This window comes from Thrips palmi, unplaced genomic scaffold (assembly GCF_012932325.1).
Source record: "Thrips palmi isolate BJ-2018 unplaced genomic scaffold, TpBJ-2018v1 HiC_scaffold_16, whole genome shotgun sequence".
NCBI classification, from domain to species: Eukaryota; Metazoa; Arthropoda; class Insecta; order Thysanoptera; family Thripidae; genus Thrips; species Thrips palmi.
The window spans coordinates 336523-355731 of NW_023144625.1; the positions used below are offsets into that span (position 1 = coordinate 336523).

A 19209-nucleotide genomic window follows, 5' to 3' on the forward strand; every position below is an offset into this window, starting at 1 on the left:
TTTAGAGCGTGCCCTTGCGATCCCCCATAGTCCCAGTGCGATTGGCGACGATGACTTTTGAGGAGATTCTTTAGCGTCGTGCTACGTGAAGTGCCGAAAACACGGAAAATCAAAGTCGATTTTCGCGTTCCTTTTGAAGCAGAGGACCGATTTAGAGCGTGCCCTTGCGATCCCGCATAGTCCCAGTGCGGTTGGCGACGGATGACTTTGAGGAGATTCTTTAGCGTCGTGCTACGTAAGTGCCGAAAACACGAAAAGTCAAAGTCGAATTTCGCGTTCCTATTGAAGCAGAGGACCGATTTAGAGCGTGCCCTTGCGATCCCGCATAGTCCCAGTGCGATTGGCGACGATGACTTTTGAGGAGATTCTTTAGCGTCGTGCTACGTGAAGTGCCGAAAACACGAAAAGTCAAAGTCGAATTTCGCGTTCCTATTGAAGCAGAGGACCGGTTTAGAGCGTGCCCTTGCGATCCCGCATAGTCCCAGTGCGATTGGCGACGATGACTTTTGAGGAGATTCTTTAGCGTCGTGCTACGTGAAGTGCCGAAAACACGAAAAGTCAAAGTCAAATTTCGCGTTTCTGTTAAAGCAGAGGACCGATTTAAAGCGTGCTTTTGCGATCCCGCATAGTCCCAGTGCGATTTGCGAAAATAACTCTTGAGGAGATTCTCTAGCGTCGTGCTACGTGAAGTGCCGAAAACACGGGAAGTCAAAGTCGAATTTCGCGTTCCTATTGAAGCAGAGGACTGATTTAGAGCGTGCCCTTGCGTTCACGCACAGTCCCAGTGCGATTGGCGACGATGACTTTTGAGGAGATTCTTTAGCGTCGTGCTACGTGAAGTGCCGAAAACACGGAAAGTCAAAGTCGAATTTCGCGTTCCTATTGAAGCAGAGGACCGATTTAGAGCGTGCCCTTGCGATCCCGCATAGTCCCAGTGCGATTGGCGACGATGACTTTTGAGGAGATTCTTTAGCGTCGTGCTACGTAAAGTGCCGAAAACACGGAAAGTCAAAGTCGAATTTCGCGTTCCTATTGAAGCAGAGGACCGATTTAGAGCGTGCCCTTGCGTTCCCGCATAGTCCCAGTGCGATTGGCGACGATGACTTTTGAGGAGAGTCTTTAGCGTCGTGCTACGTGGAGTGCCAAAAACACGGAAAGTCAAAGTCGAATTTCGTGTTCCTGTTAAAGCAGAGGACCGATTTAGAGCGTGCCTTTGCTATCCCGCAGTGTCCCAGTGCGATTGGCGACGATGACTTTTAAGGAGATTCTTTTGCGTCGTGCTACGTGAAGTGCCGAAAACACGAAAAGTCAAAGTCGAATTTCGCGTTCCTATTGAAGCAGAGGACCGATTTAGAGCGTGCCCTTGCGATCCCGCATAGTCCTAGTGCGATTGGCGACGATGACTTTTGAGATGATTCTTTAGCGTCGTGCTACGTGAAGTGCCGTAAACACGGAAAATCAAAGTCGATTTTCCAGTTCCTTTCGAAGCAGAGGACCGATTTAGAGCGTGCCCTTGCGATCCCGCACAGTCCCAGTGCGGTTTGCGACGGTGACTTTGAGGAGATTCTTTAGCGTCGTGCTACGTAAAGTGCCGAAAACACGAAAAGTCAAAGTCGAATTTCGCGTTCCTATTGAAGCAGAGGACCGGTTTAGAGCGTGCCCTTGCGATCCCGCATAGTCCCAGTGCGATTGGCGACGATGACTTTCACTGTTAAAAAAAGTCTGAAAATTCAGACTCTTTTTTTCAGACCTAGTGGTCTGAATCTGGAATTCAGACTTTAGTCAGAATTTTCAGACAGTTGGTCTTAATTTTACACCTCGTGGTCTGAAAAATCGCTTTTAGAATAGAGAGTCTGAAATTTTGGGGCCAGTGGTGCAAATTTTCAGTCTCTGCAGTCTAAAGAAGTCCTTTTGGACTTCGGTGTCTGAATTTTCAGGGTGGGCTGGTCGCAAACTTCGTTTTGGAATTTTAAGTCCAGATTTTAAAACTCAGAGTGCGGATTTCCCCCCATTCGGACTTCCCGCGCATTATAAATTTTTCGTCTGGCGCGCAAAAAAAACTGGACTGCAGTAGGAATTTGTCATACCGTGGCAGTGGTTTCCAATTTCCGGTCCAGAACCTAACCCTTTTATCTCTCTAGTCCAGTCAGTCACATTGTTTTTGACACAGACAGAACAAGTTGTCCCAGTGGGCGTGGAAGCTGTGGCCTCTAAACTCCTTCCAATGAAAAGTCGGTTTCCCTCGAGCAACCTCCAAGAACTGTGACCGTGCTTCATATTATTCCAACATGGGTAAGTAAATGAATGTTCATCGTAGCTACGATCCTACCAATTAGTTTCTTAGTAAGGATTTCTTAGGATTAGTTTCTTTTAAGTTAACATGAAACTAACTTATGTTCTTTTCTCCTCTTCCAGTAAACAACTGTTATCACTTTCTCAGTGGGCGTGTAGGCTGTGGCCTCCTAACTCCTTCTAATGATAAGTTGGTTTTCCTCGAGCAACCCCTAAGAACTGTGACCGTGCTTCATTTTATTCCAACATGGGTAAGTAAATAAATGTTCATTGAGGATTATTTGGGATCAGTTTCTTTGAATTTGAAGTTAAGCTCTGTTTTTCTATTTTCTCCTCCTACAGGAAACAACAATTATCATGTCGCTCTCCTAAGAATGTGACCATTAAGACTGCAGTCGCTGAGGCTTTTAAACCAAAGTGTTTCATTTTCATTTCATCATGGGTAAGTGAATGAATGGTCATCATTTAGATTGGTTGCTTTTTCAAAACAATGTTCAACTAATTTTGTTTTGTTTCTTTTATTTCAGATGACAACAAGTGCTATCATTGCTCTCACTGCGCCCACAAGGCCAAAAGTGTAAGAGCACACCTATTTCACCTGAAGTACCATCGCCACATCTCCAAGTACCTCATCTGCGGGTTGGGCCGATGCAAAAGCTCCTTTACCACTGAAAGTGCTTTGCGTTTCCACATTATCCGCAACCACAGAGTTTATGTTGCACAAACTCAACATGCCCTGTTCAAGAAATCTTCTGTGCGCAATCCAAGCGGCAAGTACAAATGCCTTGTTTCATCATGTGGCCAACAATTTTTTCATGATAGAGATTTTTCAATGCATCTCAAGGATCACTTCAAATCTGCAACTTCAGTGCCTTGTCCGTCTACTGGTTGTTTGAAACAATTTAACTCCTATCGCTCCCTAACTGGACATATGTCAAGGAAGCACAGAACAATGGTTCCTTTGACACAAGATGAACCCTCAGTCTTGACTCCTGCTGAACCACCAGATTTGATGGAGGATGCATATCTGTTTTCTGATTTAGATGTAGTTAACCAAGACTTTATGCATGAGCATGAGGAAACCCTCAACCCACCAGGAGAAGATAGAACTGTTGCTTTAGCTCAATTTTTCCAAAAGCTAGAATACAAGCATATGGTTTCTGGTGTCGTTACCCAAGTTGTTTACTCAGAAATGAAGAACCTGTTACAGGATTTCCAACGTTGCTTCATGGACAGTTTAGTTTGTAACATGAAAAGTGCACAAATTCCAGAAGAAACTTTATCCGAAGTTCTTTCTCTTACATCTTCATGTAACGATGTTATGGAATCTTGCCATCTTTTGCGCAGTGTTTACATGAGAAAACTATTCTACAAGAATAATTTTTGTTTTGTTGAACCTATTCAGGTTCCTCTCAATAATGGCAGTTTCTTTTACTTTGTGCCTCCAGATCAGTCATTAATTGCTGCTTTTCAAAATAAGTCATGGAAATTTTGTATCAAAAAACCTCCATTCTCACAAGATGGTTGTTCTAGAGATTTCTTTGATGGACAAGCTTTTAAATCAAATCCCTTTTTTCAAGAAAATCCTGATGCAGTTCCTATTATACTCTACCAAGATGGATTTGAACTTGTATGTGCAATTGGCCCAGCCAAAAATCTTAAACATAAAATTCTTGCAGTTTACATGGCCTTTGGTAACCTACCATGTGAAATTCGTTATAAAAAGGATGCCATCCAGCTTGTTGCACTTGTCCGAGACTGTGACTTCAACCATAAAGAGATATTTGGAAAAGTGTTAGAAGAATTGAAGAGAATGGAAGAGGGAACAGAAATACCTGGTGTTGGAATTGTAAAAGCTGGTATCGCCTTCATTGCTGGGGATAATCTTGGAAGTCATGGTATCGGTGGCTTCATTGAGAATTTCAGTCGTTCTCATTACTTTTGTCGTCATTGCCTTCTTACAAGGAAACTGTACAATAAGCCAGGTGGTGAAGTAAGACTTTTCAGAAATCGAACGAAGGAATCCCATGACAGAGCCCTTCGGAAAGTGAAGATCAGAACGGATGGCTCAGTTAAAAGTTGCCAAGGGGTAAAATTTGACTCTGAATTAAACAAGCTGCAAAGTTTCCATGTGACTAAGGGTTTGCCATTCTGTATTGGACATGATTTGATGGAAGGCATCATTGCTTACGATTTGAAATTGTATATTCAACATTTTATTTCACTTGGATGGTTTGATATAGAAACATTGAGTGAGTTAATTATCAATTTTCCTTATTCAGAAGAGGATCGCAAGGATTGCAGACAAAGATCGTTTAAAAAAAAAAAAATACCTTGACGATTAGGTCCATAGTTAGTTGACACAGATAGCCCTGGTGAGGAAGAGAGTGGAGGTGCAGAGGCTGTTCCTGCTTCTTCCACTACATGATCACTGGATGCACCTGGAACAAAAAGCATTGATGTGCTAAGTTAAATATTTGTAAGAGACTAATAATGATATATATATATATGTATATATATATACAAAGCACCCATAATCTTTATCTACTGGGCATTCAAAAGTCATTAAACATACCTTTAACACTTGAAAGCTGGACTAATGCAGCAGGAGGACAGGAGGGCATTGTAGAGTTTGACTCAATTTTAGCATTAGCTGCAGACAATAAATGGGTGGTGTTCACAGCAGTTGTGTCATCAGATGAATTAGTTTCCATCACACACTCATTAGGTGCAACTGAAACATAACAAATTCAGCAATAGAATTAATTCAATAATACTATACACAACACATAAATGTCATTGGACATGTAAACAAACCTTTAACACTGGGAAGCTGAGGCGTGCTCATTGGAGGTGCTGCAAAAGTGAGTTGAGGGGAAGAAGCTCTTTCTGATTCCACTACAATACCACTTGACAGGCCTGGAACAAAAAAAAATTATTTTAAGATATTTCAATGAATTACAAATTAAAATACTGCTTGTGTTTGAGACAACATAACAACACCAAAACTTATAATTATCGTTTAAAAAAAAATACCTTGACGATTAGGTCTATAGTTAGTTAACACAGATAGCCCTGGTGAGGAAGAGAGTGGAGGTGCAGAGGCTGTTCCTGCTTCTTCCACTACATGATCACTGGATGCACCTGGAACAAAAAGCATTGATGTGCTAAGTTAAATATTTGTAAGAGACTAATAATGATATATATATATATATGTATATATATATATACAAAGCACCCATAATCTTTATCTACTGGGCATTCAAAAGTCATTAAACATACCTTTAACATTTGAAAGCTGGACTAATGCAGCAGGAGGACAGGAGGGCATTGTAGAGTTTGACTCAATTTTAGCATTAGCTGCAGACAATAAATGGGTGGTGTTCACAGCAGTTGTGTCATCAGATGAATTAGTTTCCATCACACACTCATTAGGTGCAACTGAAACATAACAAATTCAGCAATAGAATTAATTCAATAATACTATACACAACACATAAATGTCATTGGACATGTAAACAAACCTTTAACACTGGGAAGCTGAGGCGTGCTCATTGGAGGTGCTGCAAAAGTGAGTTGAGGGGAAGAAGCTCTTTCTGATTCCACTACAATACCACTTGACAGGCCTGGAACAAAAAAAAATTATTTTAAGATATTTCAATGAATTACAAATTAACATACTGCTTGTGATTGAGACAATGTAACAACACCAAAACTTATAATTATCATTTAAAAAAAACAACATACATTTACATTCAGATCTTTTGAGCAATAACGCAGATTCAGAACAAACATTATCAAACCACCTGGAAACATAAGGCCCACATATAAGTTTCCAAAAAGAGTCAATTAACCACAAAAGGAAACAGATCAAAACAAACCGGTTACCTTGGAACTATTACTCCTCTTCCGTTCTCAATATTGCAACATTTCGATGGCAAACTTCTGTTAAATCCTCGAGAATACTTGCTTAGAAAAGAATTAAGACAATCAGAAGATTGACCACTACTCCCCTCCTCAGGAAGTACAGCATCAGCTTTGATTTCCTCAGAAAAATCACCGTTGGCTTTCATCTCCCCAGAAAAATCACCATTGGCTTTCATCTCCTCAGAAAATTCAGCCATGGCTTTAATCTCATCACCTGAAGATACTTTAAGCACAAGTTCACTTGATGCAACTAGAAAGAAACAAAATCAAACCGTTAAATCAATTCAGCATATCTATATGATTGGCATTGCACAAACAGTGAGTTAGCATACCTTTGGAAATGGCAAAGGGAGTAGTGCTTTCCTGAAGATCTAACACAGATACATCTGCTGAAGACAAGTGTGGCAGAGCAGTGGTTGCCTCTGCTGCTTCCACTATTTGATCACTGGATGCACCTGGGACAAAAATAAAGCATTGATCAAGATATTTCAAGACATGTTTCTTATGCAAATCATATAGTTTTTCCTCTATAGGACATACAACTAAAATTCACTATACCTTCAGTACTAGAGAGCTGCTTTTCAGAAGGAGGTTCATGGGAAGCTATTATAGAATATGACACGATTGGTGGACTGACTGGAGTAGTCTCTGCTGCTTCCACTATTTGACCACTAAAAGCACCTGGGACAAAAATAAAGCATTCATAACGATATTTCAAGGCATGTTTCTTATGCAAATCATATAAGTTTATATCTATAGGACATAAATTAAAATCCACTATACCTTCAATACTGGAGAGCTGCTTTTTAGCAAGAGGTTCATGGGAAGCTACTAAAGGATTTGGCACAATTGGTGCACTCACTGGAGAAGTTGATGCAGCCAATGAAGACTCATTAGATGGCATGCTTTCTAGCCCAGAATAACTTGATGCAACTAGAAAGAAACAAAATCAGCCATTACATTAATACAGTATATCTGTGCAATTGTCATTAGACAAATAGTGAGTAAACATACCTTTGATACTGGCAAGTGGATAAGTGCTTGCCGGAATATCTAACACAGATGTACCTGCAGAAGACGAGTGTGGAGGTGCAGTGGTTGTCTCTGCTGCTTCCACTATTTGACCACTGGAAGCACCTGGGACAAAAATAAAGCATTCATAACGATATTTCAAGGCATGTTTCTTATGCAAATCATATAAGTTTATATCTATAGGACATAAATTAAAATTCACTATACCTTCAATACTGGAGAGCTGCTTTTCAGCAAGAGGTTCATGGGAAGCTACTAAAGGATTTGGCACGTTTGGTGCACTCACTGGAGAAGTTGATGCAGCCAATGAACACTCATTAGATGGCATACTTTCTTGCCCAGAATCACTTGATGCAACTAGAAAGAAACAAAATCAAACCGTTAAATCAATTCAGCATATCTATATGATTGGCATTGCACAAACAGTGAGTTAGCATACCTTTGGAAATGGCAAGCGGAGTAGTGCTTTCCTGAAGATCTAACACAGATACATCTGCTGAAGACAAGTGTCGCAGAGCAGTGGTTGTCTCTGCTGCTTCCACTATTTGATCACTGGATGCACCTGGGACAAAAATAAGGCATTGATCAAGATATTTCAACACGTTTACTATGCAAATCATATAATTTTTCAGACAATACCTTTAGAACCAGAGAGCTGCTTTACGGAAGCTTTTGCAGGGTTTGGTTTAGTTCGACACTCAGCTTTTGACGAAACTTTTGATGGTTTTGACTTAACAAGAGCATTGGGACGTGCTGGAACCAATCCCAGGGAATCCCAAAATGCATTAACAGCAGTGGCAGAGTCTTGGCTCACTTCAGTTGAAGCAGTGGCAGTGCCTTCATTCTTTTCTGTAACAATAATAAAGTGTTCTTTCACAACAAGCTTTCTTGTAACAAACAAAATTTAGGAAGAAAGGAATGCCTGTACTTTTTGTAGTTTTCTTTTGGCTTGTAGGGGCTAGCCAAGGTAATTTCTTCAACACCTCCACTCGGTCCTCTTTATAATCGTAAAAGAGCTGTTCCCCTGGTTCAATGGTTCGTCTTGCATGGAACCACAATCGTGGTGTCCCATTTACTACATGGCGTTTTGTATAAAAGTTGCCCGGAGTTTGATGATTGATTAATCTCCCCAGGTAAATAGTCTCAGCACTGCTATCAATACTGCAAAGTGAGAAACAGAACGATGAAAAAAATCTTGCTGAACAAAAAGGAACTGTCAAGACTAAGAGAAAAATGAAAGGATTATACAACGATTAATTGCCTAGCAAAGTTAAACATTCTGTTGGTCAATTTGAAGGACCAAAAACTGTGCCTTCTGGCTGGATACCCCTTTAACACAGACCCCATAGATAAACAAATAATAGTATGGTATGTACCAACCAACAAATAGAACCAACACCTACCAAAGTTCTTTGCCTTCAAAATTGAAGAAGTACAGGTAAGATGGCCCTTCGGAATATCTCTCCTCACGTTTTCGACCTTCAACACCAGTAATTAGCTCTCCTTTATATTCCAGGACAAAATCTCCAGTTTTAAAAGGAATGTCAGTCACAACCCCTCTTCCCATCTCTGGAAATTCTTCTACCTGAAAAGAACACACATACAAATTTAAAATAAAAATGAAATAAGCAAATACTTTATTGATAGCAGAAGTAAAAACTGTTTTGTTTGACTGTCTTTTTTGTAATTGTTTAAAAATTTGTTTTCTTGTGTTTGTTTGGATAGTAAGTAGGAAAATACAAGAAGATTTGACCAGAAAATTGTGGAATCAACTAGACTAAAGTGCAATAGTAACCAAGCTACCAGAACCCAGAACCAGCATATTCCTTTTCCTCAATGTTATCCCAAATGAATGATCATCGATCATTTAAGCACTAATCTCCAGCTTTAGTTTGGGAAAATCCCAAGCTGCTGTTTACCTTCCAAGGTTTTAGGTGCTTTTTGTTTAGAAAAGGCGGACATTTTATGACCAGACCGGACTGCTGAAAAGAGAGGTACTAGCACCCAAGACGCTGACCACACTGGACTGCCCTGGCATTGAAAACGCCTGTAAGTAGGCTAGTGTAAGTGGCAAATACAACAGAAATCTTACACATTCATGCATATTGCTAGAATTTTGTGAACATAAAGTTTAATAAAAGTCTGCCTCTTGATTAAATCACTTTCACCCTATTGTTAGATAAGATCTTTATTTTCAGCAATATTTTGGTTTATACAAGAGTACCAGTTAATTTGTTTCTGGGCAGAAAGACCATCGAAAATGAGCGAACATAAAATATTGGTTTTCTATGTACTTTCAGGCCTCATCAATAAATATTGTGAGCTGTGTCTACTCTCCAAGGTTTCTTGAGGAGAGCAAACCTTTTTCAGTTCAACGAGTGGGTCTAAGAACATGGGCCTGTCTTTACTTTGTTTCATACCACACTTTCAACAAAATTGTCACATGATTATTTTGAAACGACGTATTTGACAAATTCTTTCTTTCCAAATTTGATAACTGCATGATGTGGACTCCAAATGTGGAACTAAACAAAATAAAACCAGGCCCAATTGATTAGACCAATTGGTTGAACTAAACCCGTGCGCACAAGGTTTAAAATTTCCAATAAAAAGTCCCATTTCCCCAAACCAAATCACCTCTTCACACTAATTATGAAGAGGGAACATCCTTATGATTGATACCAAACAACCTAGTAAAAGTGAACTAATGAGCTACAAGTTGAATATTGGCTAAAATTTGCATTTTTAATTCAAGAAACTCCTGCCCCTTATACTAATCATAGTTTTTCTTGGCTCAATAAACGTAACAGAGTTAACACAGCTCTTGTCATTCACTGATGAGGCTCATCTGTATGTACACATGAAACCAACATTTCTAGTTAACTTATTATGAACAGCACGTTCTGCCACGAAATAAATCAACTGAGTAAAAATGAGATGAGTCGTCTGACTTGCTAATTGCAGCAGCACCTTAAAGGTTATGCCAGAGTTTTCAACAACAACCAATAAACCAGTATTGATCAAAAGTGAAACTAAAAGAATTTTAAATGAATACGTCATTGAACGCGATGTGTGTTGAATTGAGAGAGAATGTTACCTTCACTTGTACTTACATGGAATCCTGCCTCATCCTCAGACGAGGCACAACGCTGCTTACCTGTAAAAGTAAAGGTCAAGCTATAATATATTGAATCAGTTAACTCAAATATGTGATGCCTGCCAAGTGGTGAAACTACACTGTGAACAGAGTGGAAACCTGTTCTTCGAAAAAGTGCTTTATGAGAAGGATGAAAGCAGGGGTACCCCAAGTACAGAAACATAAGTAAAAATTTACAATCATCAAAACAGAACATTCAGTAAAAATGACTCATTAGGAAATTGAAAAAAAAAATCCTGAGGGAAAATTGCAAAGGGGCCGCACTAGCGTGTAACATGACCTAACCTCAACCGAGCCATTATAATGCTCATTAAGATTCCAGGCAAAATTTTAAGAACTGTTGAAGAGAAAAACATCGAATGAAGGAAAAGCACACCATCTAGAGCGAAGATTGACTTATTAATCGCATAGAAGTTTTGAGCAAACGGTTAATGACGGCCAAGAGTGGTGGGAGGTTTGTAAGACCATTGAATTATCCCAAATTACAGACAAGACAGGATAAATCTCTTTCCGATTCTGAAAGATTAGACTGTAGACAAACAGATCTAGTATATAATACTCTTACCACGACAAGAACGTCTCATTTTGCCAACAGAGTCTGTGCGAAACGAAATTCTCAGCGCCAAAATGCTCTCACCGAGCAGGAGAAGGTGAAGGAGAAGGAGACTATTTGAGCGGGAAAGCATGTACCCAGAAGTGCCAACCCTTCAGAATTGTAGTTTATAACCGAGCGAAAAATTGCCACACGAAACGCTCTCGTGTCGAGACCAAAATTAATATTTGTGGGAACAAAATGCAGGTGTCACAGAAAACCGCAGTTTTGGTAATTTCCTTTCCGGTTTGACTTCGTTATCTCCCCCCCCCCCCCTCCGATTGTTCCCACACAAGCTGAGCAGCGAACAAGGCAGGAAGACCACAGCGAGGCGACGTTGCCAGGTTAGGCAGAGTGCACGAAACAGCACCGCGGTCACTCCCTCCAGGGAAGAACCAGGCAGGCCAGGCCGGCCAGGGCCACCGGGGCCGGAACGGGGACGGCGATAAAGCCATTTACAACACAGAGGGATTCTATGAAAAGTTATTTGCCAACACTTCATAGCTTTGTACAAAGCTTGAACTATCCATAAAATGGGAGAAAAACAAATAATAAAGTTATTAATTGTATTCGCAAAAATGGAAAGCTCACACCCAGAAATATTTTGTGCTTCTTCGATATGGAATTACTTAAGTGTCACCTTGAAGAACTTTTTCCCGATTCAACAAAGTAAAATTCATGGGACAGTAATACGAGCTCACGTAATAAGAGATCATAGCTCAATTTGTAGACCTATATTACTCACCCTTGATCACAATCCAATAGAAACTTCATTCTGGCTGCAACGAAAGTCGCCGGCATCGACGACGGCCCCACACGGCCAAGTCTCCACGGAGTCACAACGGCAGAGTCATCACAGCGTCCTCGATGGCCATCAAGCGCCAGCCGCAGCTTCTGCAACATAGATGCTCACGGTAAACAGGAGTCTCCTGCTCGGCCGCCGGCCGTGCCAGTGCGAGCGAGAGCGAGTGCGAAGTGCCAATGGAACACGACATCATCACCGGGGTGCGGGCCCGAGACAAACGGGAAGTGATCGTCCCGGAAGGGATGTTACACTGCGCGCGGGCGCAGGGCAGGGGCAACCGGCTCCTCGAGGCTCTCGCGCATCAGGTGTCCGAATGCACCCTCCGGGGCCCGCCCCCGCTGGCGACAGCCCTGAGGCGCAGCGCGGCGGTCTGTCTGCAGCGACACCAGGATCACTTTCACCAGTTCCTCACGGCGTCAGCCCGCCTCAACGACCTCACCGGCCCGGAAGAAGTGTCACAGTATCTTCTGCTTCTGAGCGACCCCAACGCACCGATCCAGGCCGGCCTGGAACTGGGGCACGCGTGCGCGGAACTTCACAAGGTCAATGTGCGAGTGTTCCGCAAGGAGGCGCCGTCCTGCCTCGTCGCGCCGTCCGCGGGTCCGGCCGGACGCACGATCCGGGTGTGCGGGGACTCTACTTCCGGCCGCGGCCAGTTCCTCTCCGTGCTCCTCGCCGTGCCGCGCCCCCCGCAGGAGGAACACCCCCCAGCACCACCACGCCCCCCAGTAGCGCCCCCGAGGGAGGCGCCTTACGCCGCCTCTGCCCGACAGACTCAGCAGACGACGGCCCCCTCCCTCCCTCCCCAGTACCAACCATCCCCCTTCCCCCGACACCCACGGCAACGCCTGACCCTGACGCCACCGCTGCAGCGCCGGGCGCGTGGCTTCGTCCAGCCGGCCGGCCTCCCCACCAACGACCAGATTCTGCTGCTGCGCCTCATCCTAGAACATCGTTGGGAGGGGGGGGGGGAAGGACACGCACATGCTGTTTGTGGACTTCGTGAAGGCACCGGTGCACCGCCCCTCCATGTATGCGGCGCTGGCCAAAATCGGGCCTGCTGGACCTAATCCGTGTCTCCCAGGAGGGCACGTCCTGCGCAGTGCTCTTCCGGGGCGCCCTATCGCCGTTCTTCGACGTGGCCTGGGGGGTCAAGCAGGAGGCCCCCCTCACCCCCTGCTCTTCAACCTGGCCCTCGAGGGCGCGGTCGGGGAGTTACACTTGGACCAGGAACGCCCAGAGCTGCCCAGCCCTGCTCGCGTACGCCGACGACATCGCCGTGGTGGGGGCCACCAAGCAGGGCGTGGCCGCCGTCTGCGTAGTGCTCTTCCGGGGCGCCCTGTGGTATCCCGCACCCCCGCGGCACGGCGACAGCATCCAAGTCGGCGACGTGGCATTCCGGCGGGTGACCAACTTCAAGTACCTGGGGTCCACCATCAACGAAGCCAACGACGCCGGCGTGGAGGTTCGGCAACGCGTGCTGGCAGGCATGCGCGCGTACTTCGCCCTGGCCAGAGTGTTCCGGCGCCGCACGGTCTCGGTGGCGGCCAAGGTGCGCATGTCGACGACAGTGGTGCGCCCGGCGGCGACATACGCCACCGAGACGCTCACCCTGACGGAGTCCCCGGAGTCGCGCCTGGCAGTGTACTGGAGAACAAGGTGCTACGGCCGGCCGCCGGCGCCGTGTTCCATGAAGCCTCAAACTCCTGGCGCTGGCGCAGCGTCGAGGTCCGAGCCATCACGAAGGTGCCCTCCATCATCAACGCGATTCGTCGACTCCGCCTCCAGTAGCCCCCTCCCCCCGCGGCCACCTGCGCCGTGTTCGTCGCGCCGGGTCACCCACCAAGATCCCGCCCGGTCGGCGGCATCCGGAAACGCTACAAGGACCAAGTGCACCGCGACGTCAAGGTCGTCCTGGTCCGCGGCGAGGAGTGGCCGGACGCCGCGTGGCACCGCGGCGTCTGGAGATCCAAGACCATCCGCATCCTGGACGAGGAGGACCCGCACGCGGTGAAGCTGAAGCGGAGAAGGGACAGCCGCGCAGCGAAGGCGCAGCGGGCGCAGGACGAGGAAGCGGAGGACGACATTTAACGGTGACGACGCAACGCGTGTACAGTAATCTGTTGTCTCCGAGTCCCTGTCTCTCTCGCACTCAAAGGGCGTTCCGTTGGGGTGAGGGAGAGACAGCGACGAAACGATCCTTCGGAATCAGTCTGCAGCCGCCGTGTGCTCGGCAAGCGCACAGCGGCTGGAATTGAAGCTCGAAGCATGTCTGACGTGAGCAATGGCGTGACCTACCGCATCGGGCGGCTTGGCGTCTGAGTCCGAAGCCTTGCTGCGTGACGAGCGAGCGGGCGCCACACACTTCCTCCTCGGCACGGCGCTGGAACTCTGCCTTGGTTGGTTGAGCGGGATGTCCCATGAACACGAGCAACAGCACATCGGATCGTCATCTCGCTGCCCTAGCCTTGCTCGCCGCAACATGTTTCCGCTCCCCACTGAAACGAAAACAGTAAATAAAATAAATACTTGCCACGTGAAGATAAGAAAAGAGGGGGGGGGATCGGGGAGTGTTAATGTTAAAATTTACGGAATTAAAAAAAAGGAAAATAATAGCAGCAAAAACCTTGCATAGTGGCAACAAAAACATTAAAATGACAGCAAAGCAACAATACAAGTTTAAATGGTATGGTAAAAATGTAATTTCAAAAACGTAAGCGTAAGACCTTATGCACAAATTTTTGAATACAAAATAATTAAAAGTGGTGACCTATTGCAGATGATGTGTCAAATTCACCTCAGTGTAAAGAAACAATGAGTAGACAAAACAGTTTACAAGAGTCGATGCCACAAACTTTTTTCATTTAAAAAACAATGACAGTCAAGAAATGGACAGAACTTAACTTGTGAAAGACAATCACTTCTGTCTCATATCAGATCAATCTTAACAATGAGAGTTGATTTCAGAATAAATCACTTTTACTTCAGCTGAAATGCAGTGATATGAACTATTTAGAAAATAATAAAAACAGGAAGAATTAACAGAAGTTTGAAGAGGTGCAGTTTTCTTAAACCAATATATGCAAGTATGAAGAGTAACTGGAGGTACCAATACCTGGTCAGACATTGCCACCCACTTTAGGTAAATCTATTTTAAATTAGTCATGCTGGCTCCACACACACTCAAAACCATTTATGTGTGAAAAAGACTCGATGAAATAGAAATAGATTGGTATAGAACAAAAGGATTAAAAGGATCGAAGACTCGATGAAATAGAAATAAATTGGTATAGAACAATAGGATTGAAGACTCGATGAAATAGAAATAGATTGGTATAGAACAAAAGGATTGAAAAATTTTCTACAAAATCATAGGATAGTATAAGCTTCTTATATCTGAGCTATTGGATTGAAAGTCACATATAACTTTAGCATTGACATTAAATCAAAAGTGTAACATGGCTAAACACGACTGATTTACAATAACGTTACTCGGAACATGGAACCAATCAGAGCCAGATATGCTACTCCCCTAATTGGATATCCTCAACTAAAATTAAAATATCCCGAACTGGGAAAAGAAAAAAGAAAAGTAAGTTGTAATCAACAAAAGAGTAAACGAGTCCGGTGTTACAGACCAGACCTTTTCACCATGTTTTCACAGTGCACAGAAAACAAAATTGTACCGACCAACACTGTAAGCTTCGATTTTAATTTCATTGACACAGATTTTTCTTAAATTCTGCACAAAGACACTGCTCTTAACGTGAAATTTGCAAATAAATAAATGACGCTAGACATCAAAGCCAACTAATTGCTTTTAATATAAATAAAGCCCAACATAACCTCACATGTCACATACTCCTCGCTTCGGATCATAAAGAACAAAACGGCGTTTGCTACTTCAGCATGTGCGCGTGCATGCTAGCAAAATATCGTTACACGAGAAGCAAGTACGTACGTTGAATTGTGTGCAAACCGCAGAATGCTGGAAGCGATTAAAAGTGTACACCGCAAATTGCTGGACCCAAGCTGCGGTCGGACAGAGATGACAGAAGACAGCCGAGAGCAGAGCACAGCAGGCAGGAAGCTGCGCTGGCGCCGCTGCCCAGCGTAAGCTCCCCTCTCCGTCTCGGCCAAGCCCTGCGCGAGGCTAGCCACAAGGCACGGGAATACACACTCACATTTCTATTTACCCATCTGCCAAATTAGGACACTTAGTGCTGGGTCAGCTCAAACGAGTTCGAGATACCAGACAAAAACACGCAAACACATTTCACTCCTCGACTCTTAGGCACACGTGAAGTCTTGAGGTCACGGTGTGGTGGCAGCAAGCATCGCATCGAAGGCGGACGGCGGCGAAGGACGCAGTTGACGGCGCCGTGGTGTCGGCGCGGAGGTCCGGATCGGCGGATCAACACAGGTCCGTCGGCGTGAAGTTGCGGCATGGTGGGTTGCGGTGCGGAGTGTAGCCGGACAAACCGCGGGTCACTCTGATCTGACTCAAAGCCCACAATCGAATTAGCGTGGTCGTTTTTCGAACTGGCATCGTCTGCTGCGCCGGGATGAAACCGCACCTTGCGGCCTTTCCTGGCGTCGGCTGGGTGGTCGTTGTGATGGTCGTCAGCTGCTCGGAGACGGCGTCGGACTTCGTGTCGCGCGCCTTGATTGCGTGGTCACGGCCAGGCACGAGTTAGGCACCAGGTCAAGGTCACTGCTGCCCCTGCTGCCGCTGCCACAGCTGACTAGCTGACTGGCTCAGGCTCAGGCTCAGCTGAGCGACGAGACTCGGCTGCGTTCCGTCTGTATGTTCTTCGGGCTGTTCCGTCTGTTCGCCCTCGAGCCGACCGAGCGGTGGCGGCGGGAGCCAGCATCGGCGTTGCGCTGTTGGCGCAAGTGAGGTGTGGTAGCGGTCGGCCGCTCCCCCGCCCCTCCCCGCGCCCCCCGTCGCGCACCACCCTGGAGGAGCGCGACGGGGGGCGCGGGGAGGGGCGGGGGAGCGGCCGACGCTGCTAACACGTCGCTTGTTTGCGCTGCGGCGAAGTGGCGAGGCGTAGTAAGGTAACGGCGGAAGGTTTGAATTCGGTTAAGAGGAGCAGCTCCATGACACCCGGCTTGAACCATCACTACTTGGCCTATATTGTCGGCCTGAGGTGAGCTTGGGGAGCTGAATCTTATGGCCAGCCCCACAGTGGAGGCAGACCGTGTTCCGAGCACTGCTTTCGTCGCTCTCTCTCGCACTTACAGGGCGTCTCGACTGGGTGCGAGAGAGACAGCGACAAAGCACTGTTCGGAATCAGCCTGCAGGGCCGTTCTGCTCTCTGCGCGTTGCGGCGTTCTGTTATAGAGGACTTGACCTAGAGGAAATAAGAAGAGAGAAAGAAAAAATCTTCACGAACATGGCATTTCGCCTGGGCCAAGTCCTCTATTGAGACCTTTGTCCCCACATGAACATGATAGGTTCTTGGGCTTGCCTCCATTTAAATTCGCCATCGTGGTTGGTTCAGAATCGGTGCTGCATGGGCACGTGAAACTGCAGGACGGGGGTGGCCACCCTCTGAGAAGTCGTGGCCTCCTGAAGGTGCCAGAACTGGCACGTTGTGAGACAGGCTGACGCTGAAAGCGGCGCTAGTGATGCTTCTAAAAAAAAGCAGATATAGAACCTGAGGAAGCAAGGCCTCTTTATGCCCGGATTTTAAGCCTTGGTCGCTGCACTCGCTAAACATTTTGGGATGCTCTAACCACAACTGCACCTTCAAACCTCGAGAAAAACAAGACTTTTGACTTACTGGTGCGATTGCACTGGTGTTGGCGTGGGCCCAATGGGCGTTGGGCTTCGAGTGACACGCGGTGGTGGGTGCAAGGTGCGAGGTGGCGGGGGCGGAGCACGCCGGGGCAGCGACTTCTGGCTGTCGCTCAGCGCTCGCCGCCATCCAGGCCTCCCCGGCAGCTGAGTTGGCCTGATGTTTGCTTCTACCCCTGCAAAAGATGGGGTTATGAGTGTACTTCTGAGGTCCATGTCTGCTAATCGCATGGCCACTCCCACTGTGCCGAAAAGTTACTTTTGGCCTCTCGCAAGTAGAAAAGGGTGGCCTGCAAGAGCTCCCGGCTCCTCACTCTCTCCTGCTCCCTCCCATCCAGCCTCTCCAGCTGCTCCTGAAAAGGGGCGTGAGTGTATGCCACGGATGCGGGTCACGGTGTAGATGGACTCGGTTGCGGCACTGATCCGCCACTGGTTCGAGCTTAGAGAAAGAATCAGGGAAGAGTCCCGAAGACCATAGGTCCCTCTGCGCGAAGCTGACCGGGGCTCGTGCCGCCACTGGCGGCACGAGGCTGCCTGCCTAGCGTGAAGCACGTTTTGGGTCGGGGGATAGGGTTTTTTCCGCTCACGAGATGGCGCGCGCGACGCTAGACGGCTGGCTCGAGCACTCGTCCGGCCTACCTGCGGTCCGGGCCGCGCACCCTTCCCGCTGTGGGACAGGGCTCAGCTTAGCCGCGACGGTGTCCGGCCAATCCCCGCCGCTCCGCCACGCCACGGCTGGCGACTGTTGACGAGGCGGGTCCCGCCGAGCGGGTGACCAAGTCCAGCCGAACACCGTTCGGCTCGCGTTCGGCCCGCGCGCCTCTCGGCCCAGGCACCTCTGGGCTAAGCTGACCCCTGTCCAGCGGCGGGAAGGGTGCGCGGCCCGGACCGCAGGTAGGCCGGACGAGTGCTCGAGCCAGCCGTCTAGCGTCGCGCGCGCCATCTCGTGAGCGGTAAAAAAACCCTATCTCGCCCCAAAACGTGCTTCAGCGCAAGTACAGGCGGAGCGGGCCTCGTGCCGCCACCGTAGCTCCCTCCACCGTGCTACCGAGGGAACCGTTTTGGCTTCACTGCTCACAGCAGCAGGCGGTAGGGATAGGGCCGTGCAGCCACCATCTCTCTCTCTCTCTCTCTCTCTCTCTCTCTCTCTCTCTCTCTCTCTCTCTCTCTCTCTCTCTCCGTGTAGGGTGCGGGCATACCTGTAGCCAGTTCTCAACCGGAGCCTGGCCTCGAACTTCTGAGAGATCGCTTAATACGGTGCCTGCAAACCAACAGGGAGTGTTTGAGTTTGGTAGTCGACCGTTTCCGAAGGACTGTCTCGTTGATCTGTCTCTGTCACACTTCTAAAGTGAGAGAGAGACAGATTGACGAAACAGTTCTTCTAAATAGGTTAACAGTGAGATTTCTATTTCTGAGAGTCACTTGAGCATGTTTTTGTAACGGTAGGCCCTGCTCGAGGTCAGGTTGCATCATTGCTGTCTCACGTTGGGAATTCCTGACGGCGGCAAGCAATGGCTCCAAATTAGCCCGCTCTCTGCGTATTTCTTCGCCCTGAACACGAAGTTCTTCTATCCGCTCCTGAAATAAATTGCTTCGTGGGC

The 19209-nt window shown here is 46.6% G+C and overlaps 2 protein-coding genes across 2 annotated transcripts; one reads left to right on the forward strand and one right to left on the reverse strand.

Annotated features, from left to right (window-relative positions):
* Positions 1 to 2110: 2110 nt before the first annotated feature.
* LOC117642343 lies at positions 2111 to 4645 on the forward strand. Its single transcript, XM_034380426.1, has 4 exons — positions 2111 to 2292; positions 2416 to 2543; positions 2635 to 2734; positions 2820 to 4645. The coding sequence occupies exons 3-4, from the start codon at positions 2731 to 2733 to the stop codon at positions 4628 to 4630; spliced, it is 1815 nt and encodes a 604-aa protein (XP_034236317.1). The 5' UTR covers positions 2111 to 2292; positions 2416 to 2543; positions 2635 to 2730; the 3' UTR covers positions 4631 to 4645.
* A 111-nt stretch (positions 4646 to 4756) lies between these two features.
* On the reverse strand, positions 4757 to 11836 carry LOC117642321 (mucin-17-like). The gene is made up of 19 exons (XM_034380397.1): positions 11746 to 11836; positions 10365 to 10408; positions 8655 to 8836; positions 8180 to 8412; positions 7891 to 8100; positions 7691 to 7813; positions 7459 to 7608; positions 7234 to 7356; positions 7003 to 7152; positions 6778 to 6900; positions 6552 to 6674; positions 6181 to 6469; positions 6040 to 6098; positions 5817 to 5918; positions 5575 to 5733; positions 5329 to 5436; positions 5110 to 5211; positions 4868 to 5026; positions 4757 to 4779 (listed from the first exon to the last, which is right to left on the reverse strand). The coding sequence occupies exons 3-19, from the start codon at positions 8816 to 8818 to the stop codon at positions 4757 to 4759; spliced, it is 2400 nt and encodes a 799-aa protein (XP_034236288.1). The 5' UTR covers positions 8819 to 8836; positions 10365 to 10408; positions 11746 to 11836.
* Between the last annotated feature and the right edge of the window lie 7373 nt (positions 11837 to 19209).

Excerpts from the sequence above, each read along its gene's own strand:
- LOC117642321 (XM_034380397.1), bottom strand. The coding sequence starts at position 8,818 with ATGGGAAGAGGGGTTGTGACTGACATTCCTTTTAAAACTGGAGATTTT. Across the intron at positions 6,470-6,551 it reads TCCCTTTGCCATTTCCAAAG|TTGCATCAAGTGAACTTGTG; the intron begins GTATGCTAACTC and ends GTTTCTTTCTAG. Across the intron at positions 4,780-4,867 it reads CCAGCTTTCAAGTGTTAAAG|TCTCTTACAAATATTTAACT; the intron begins GTATGTTTAATG and ends TATCATTATTAG.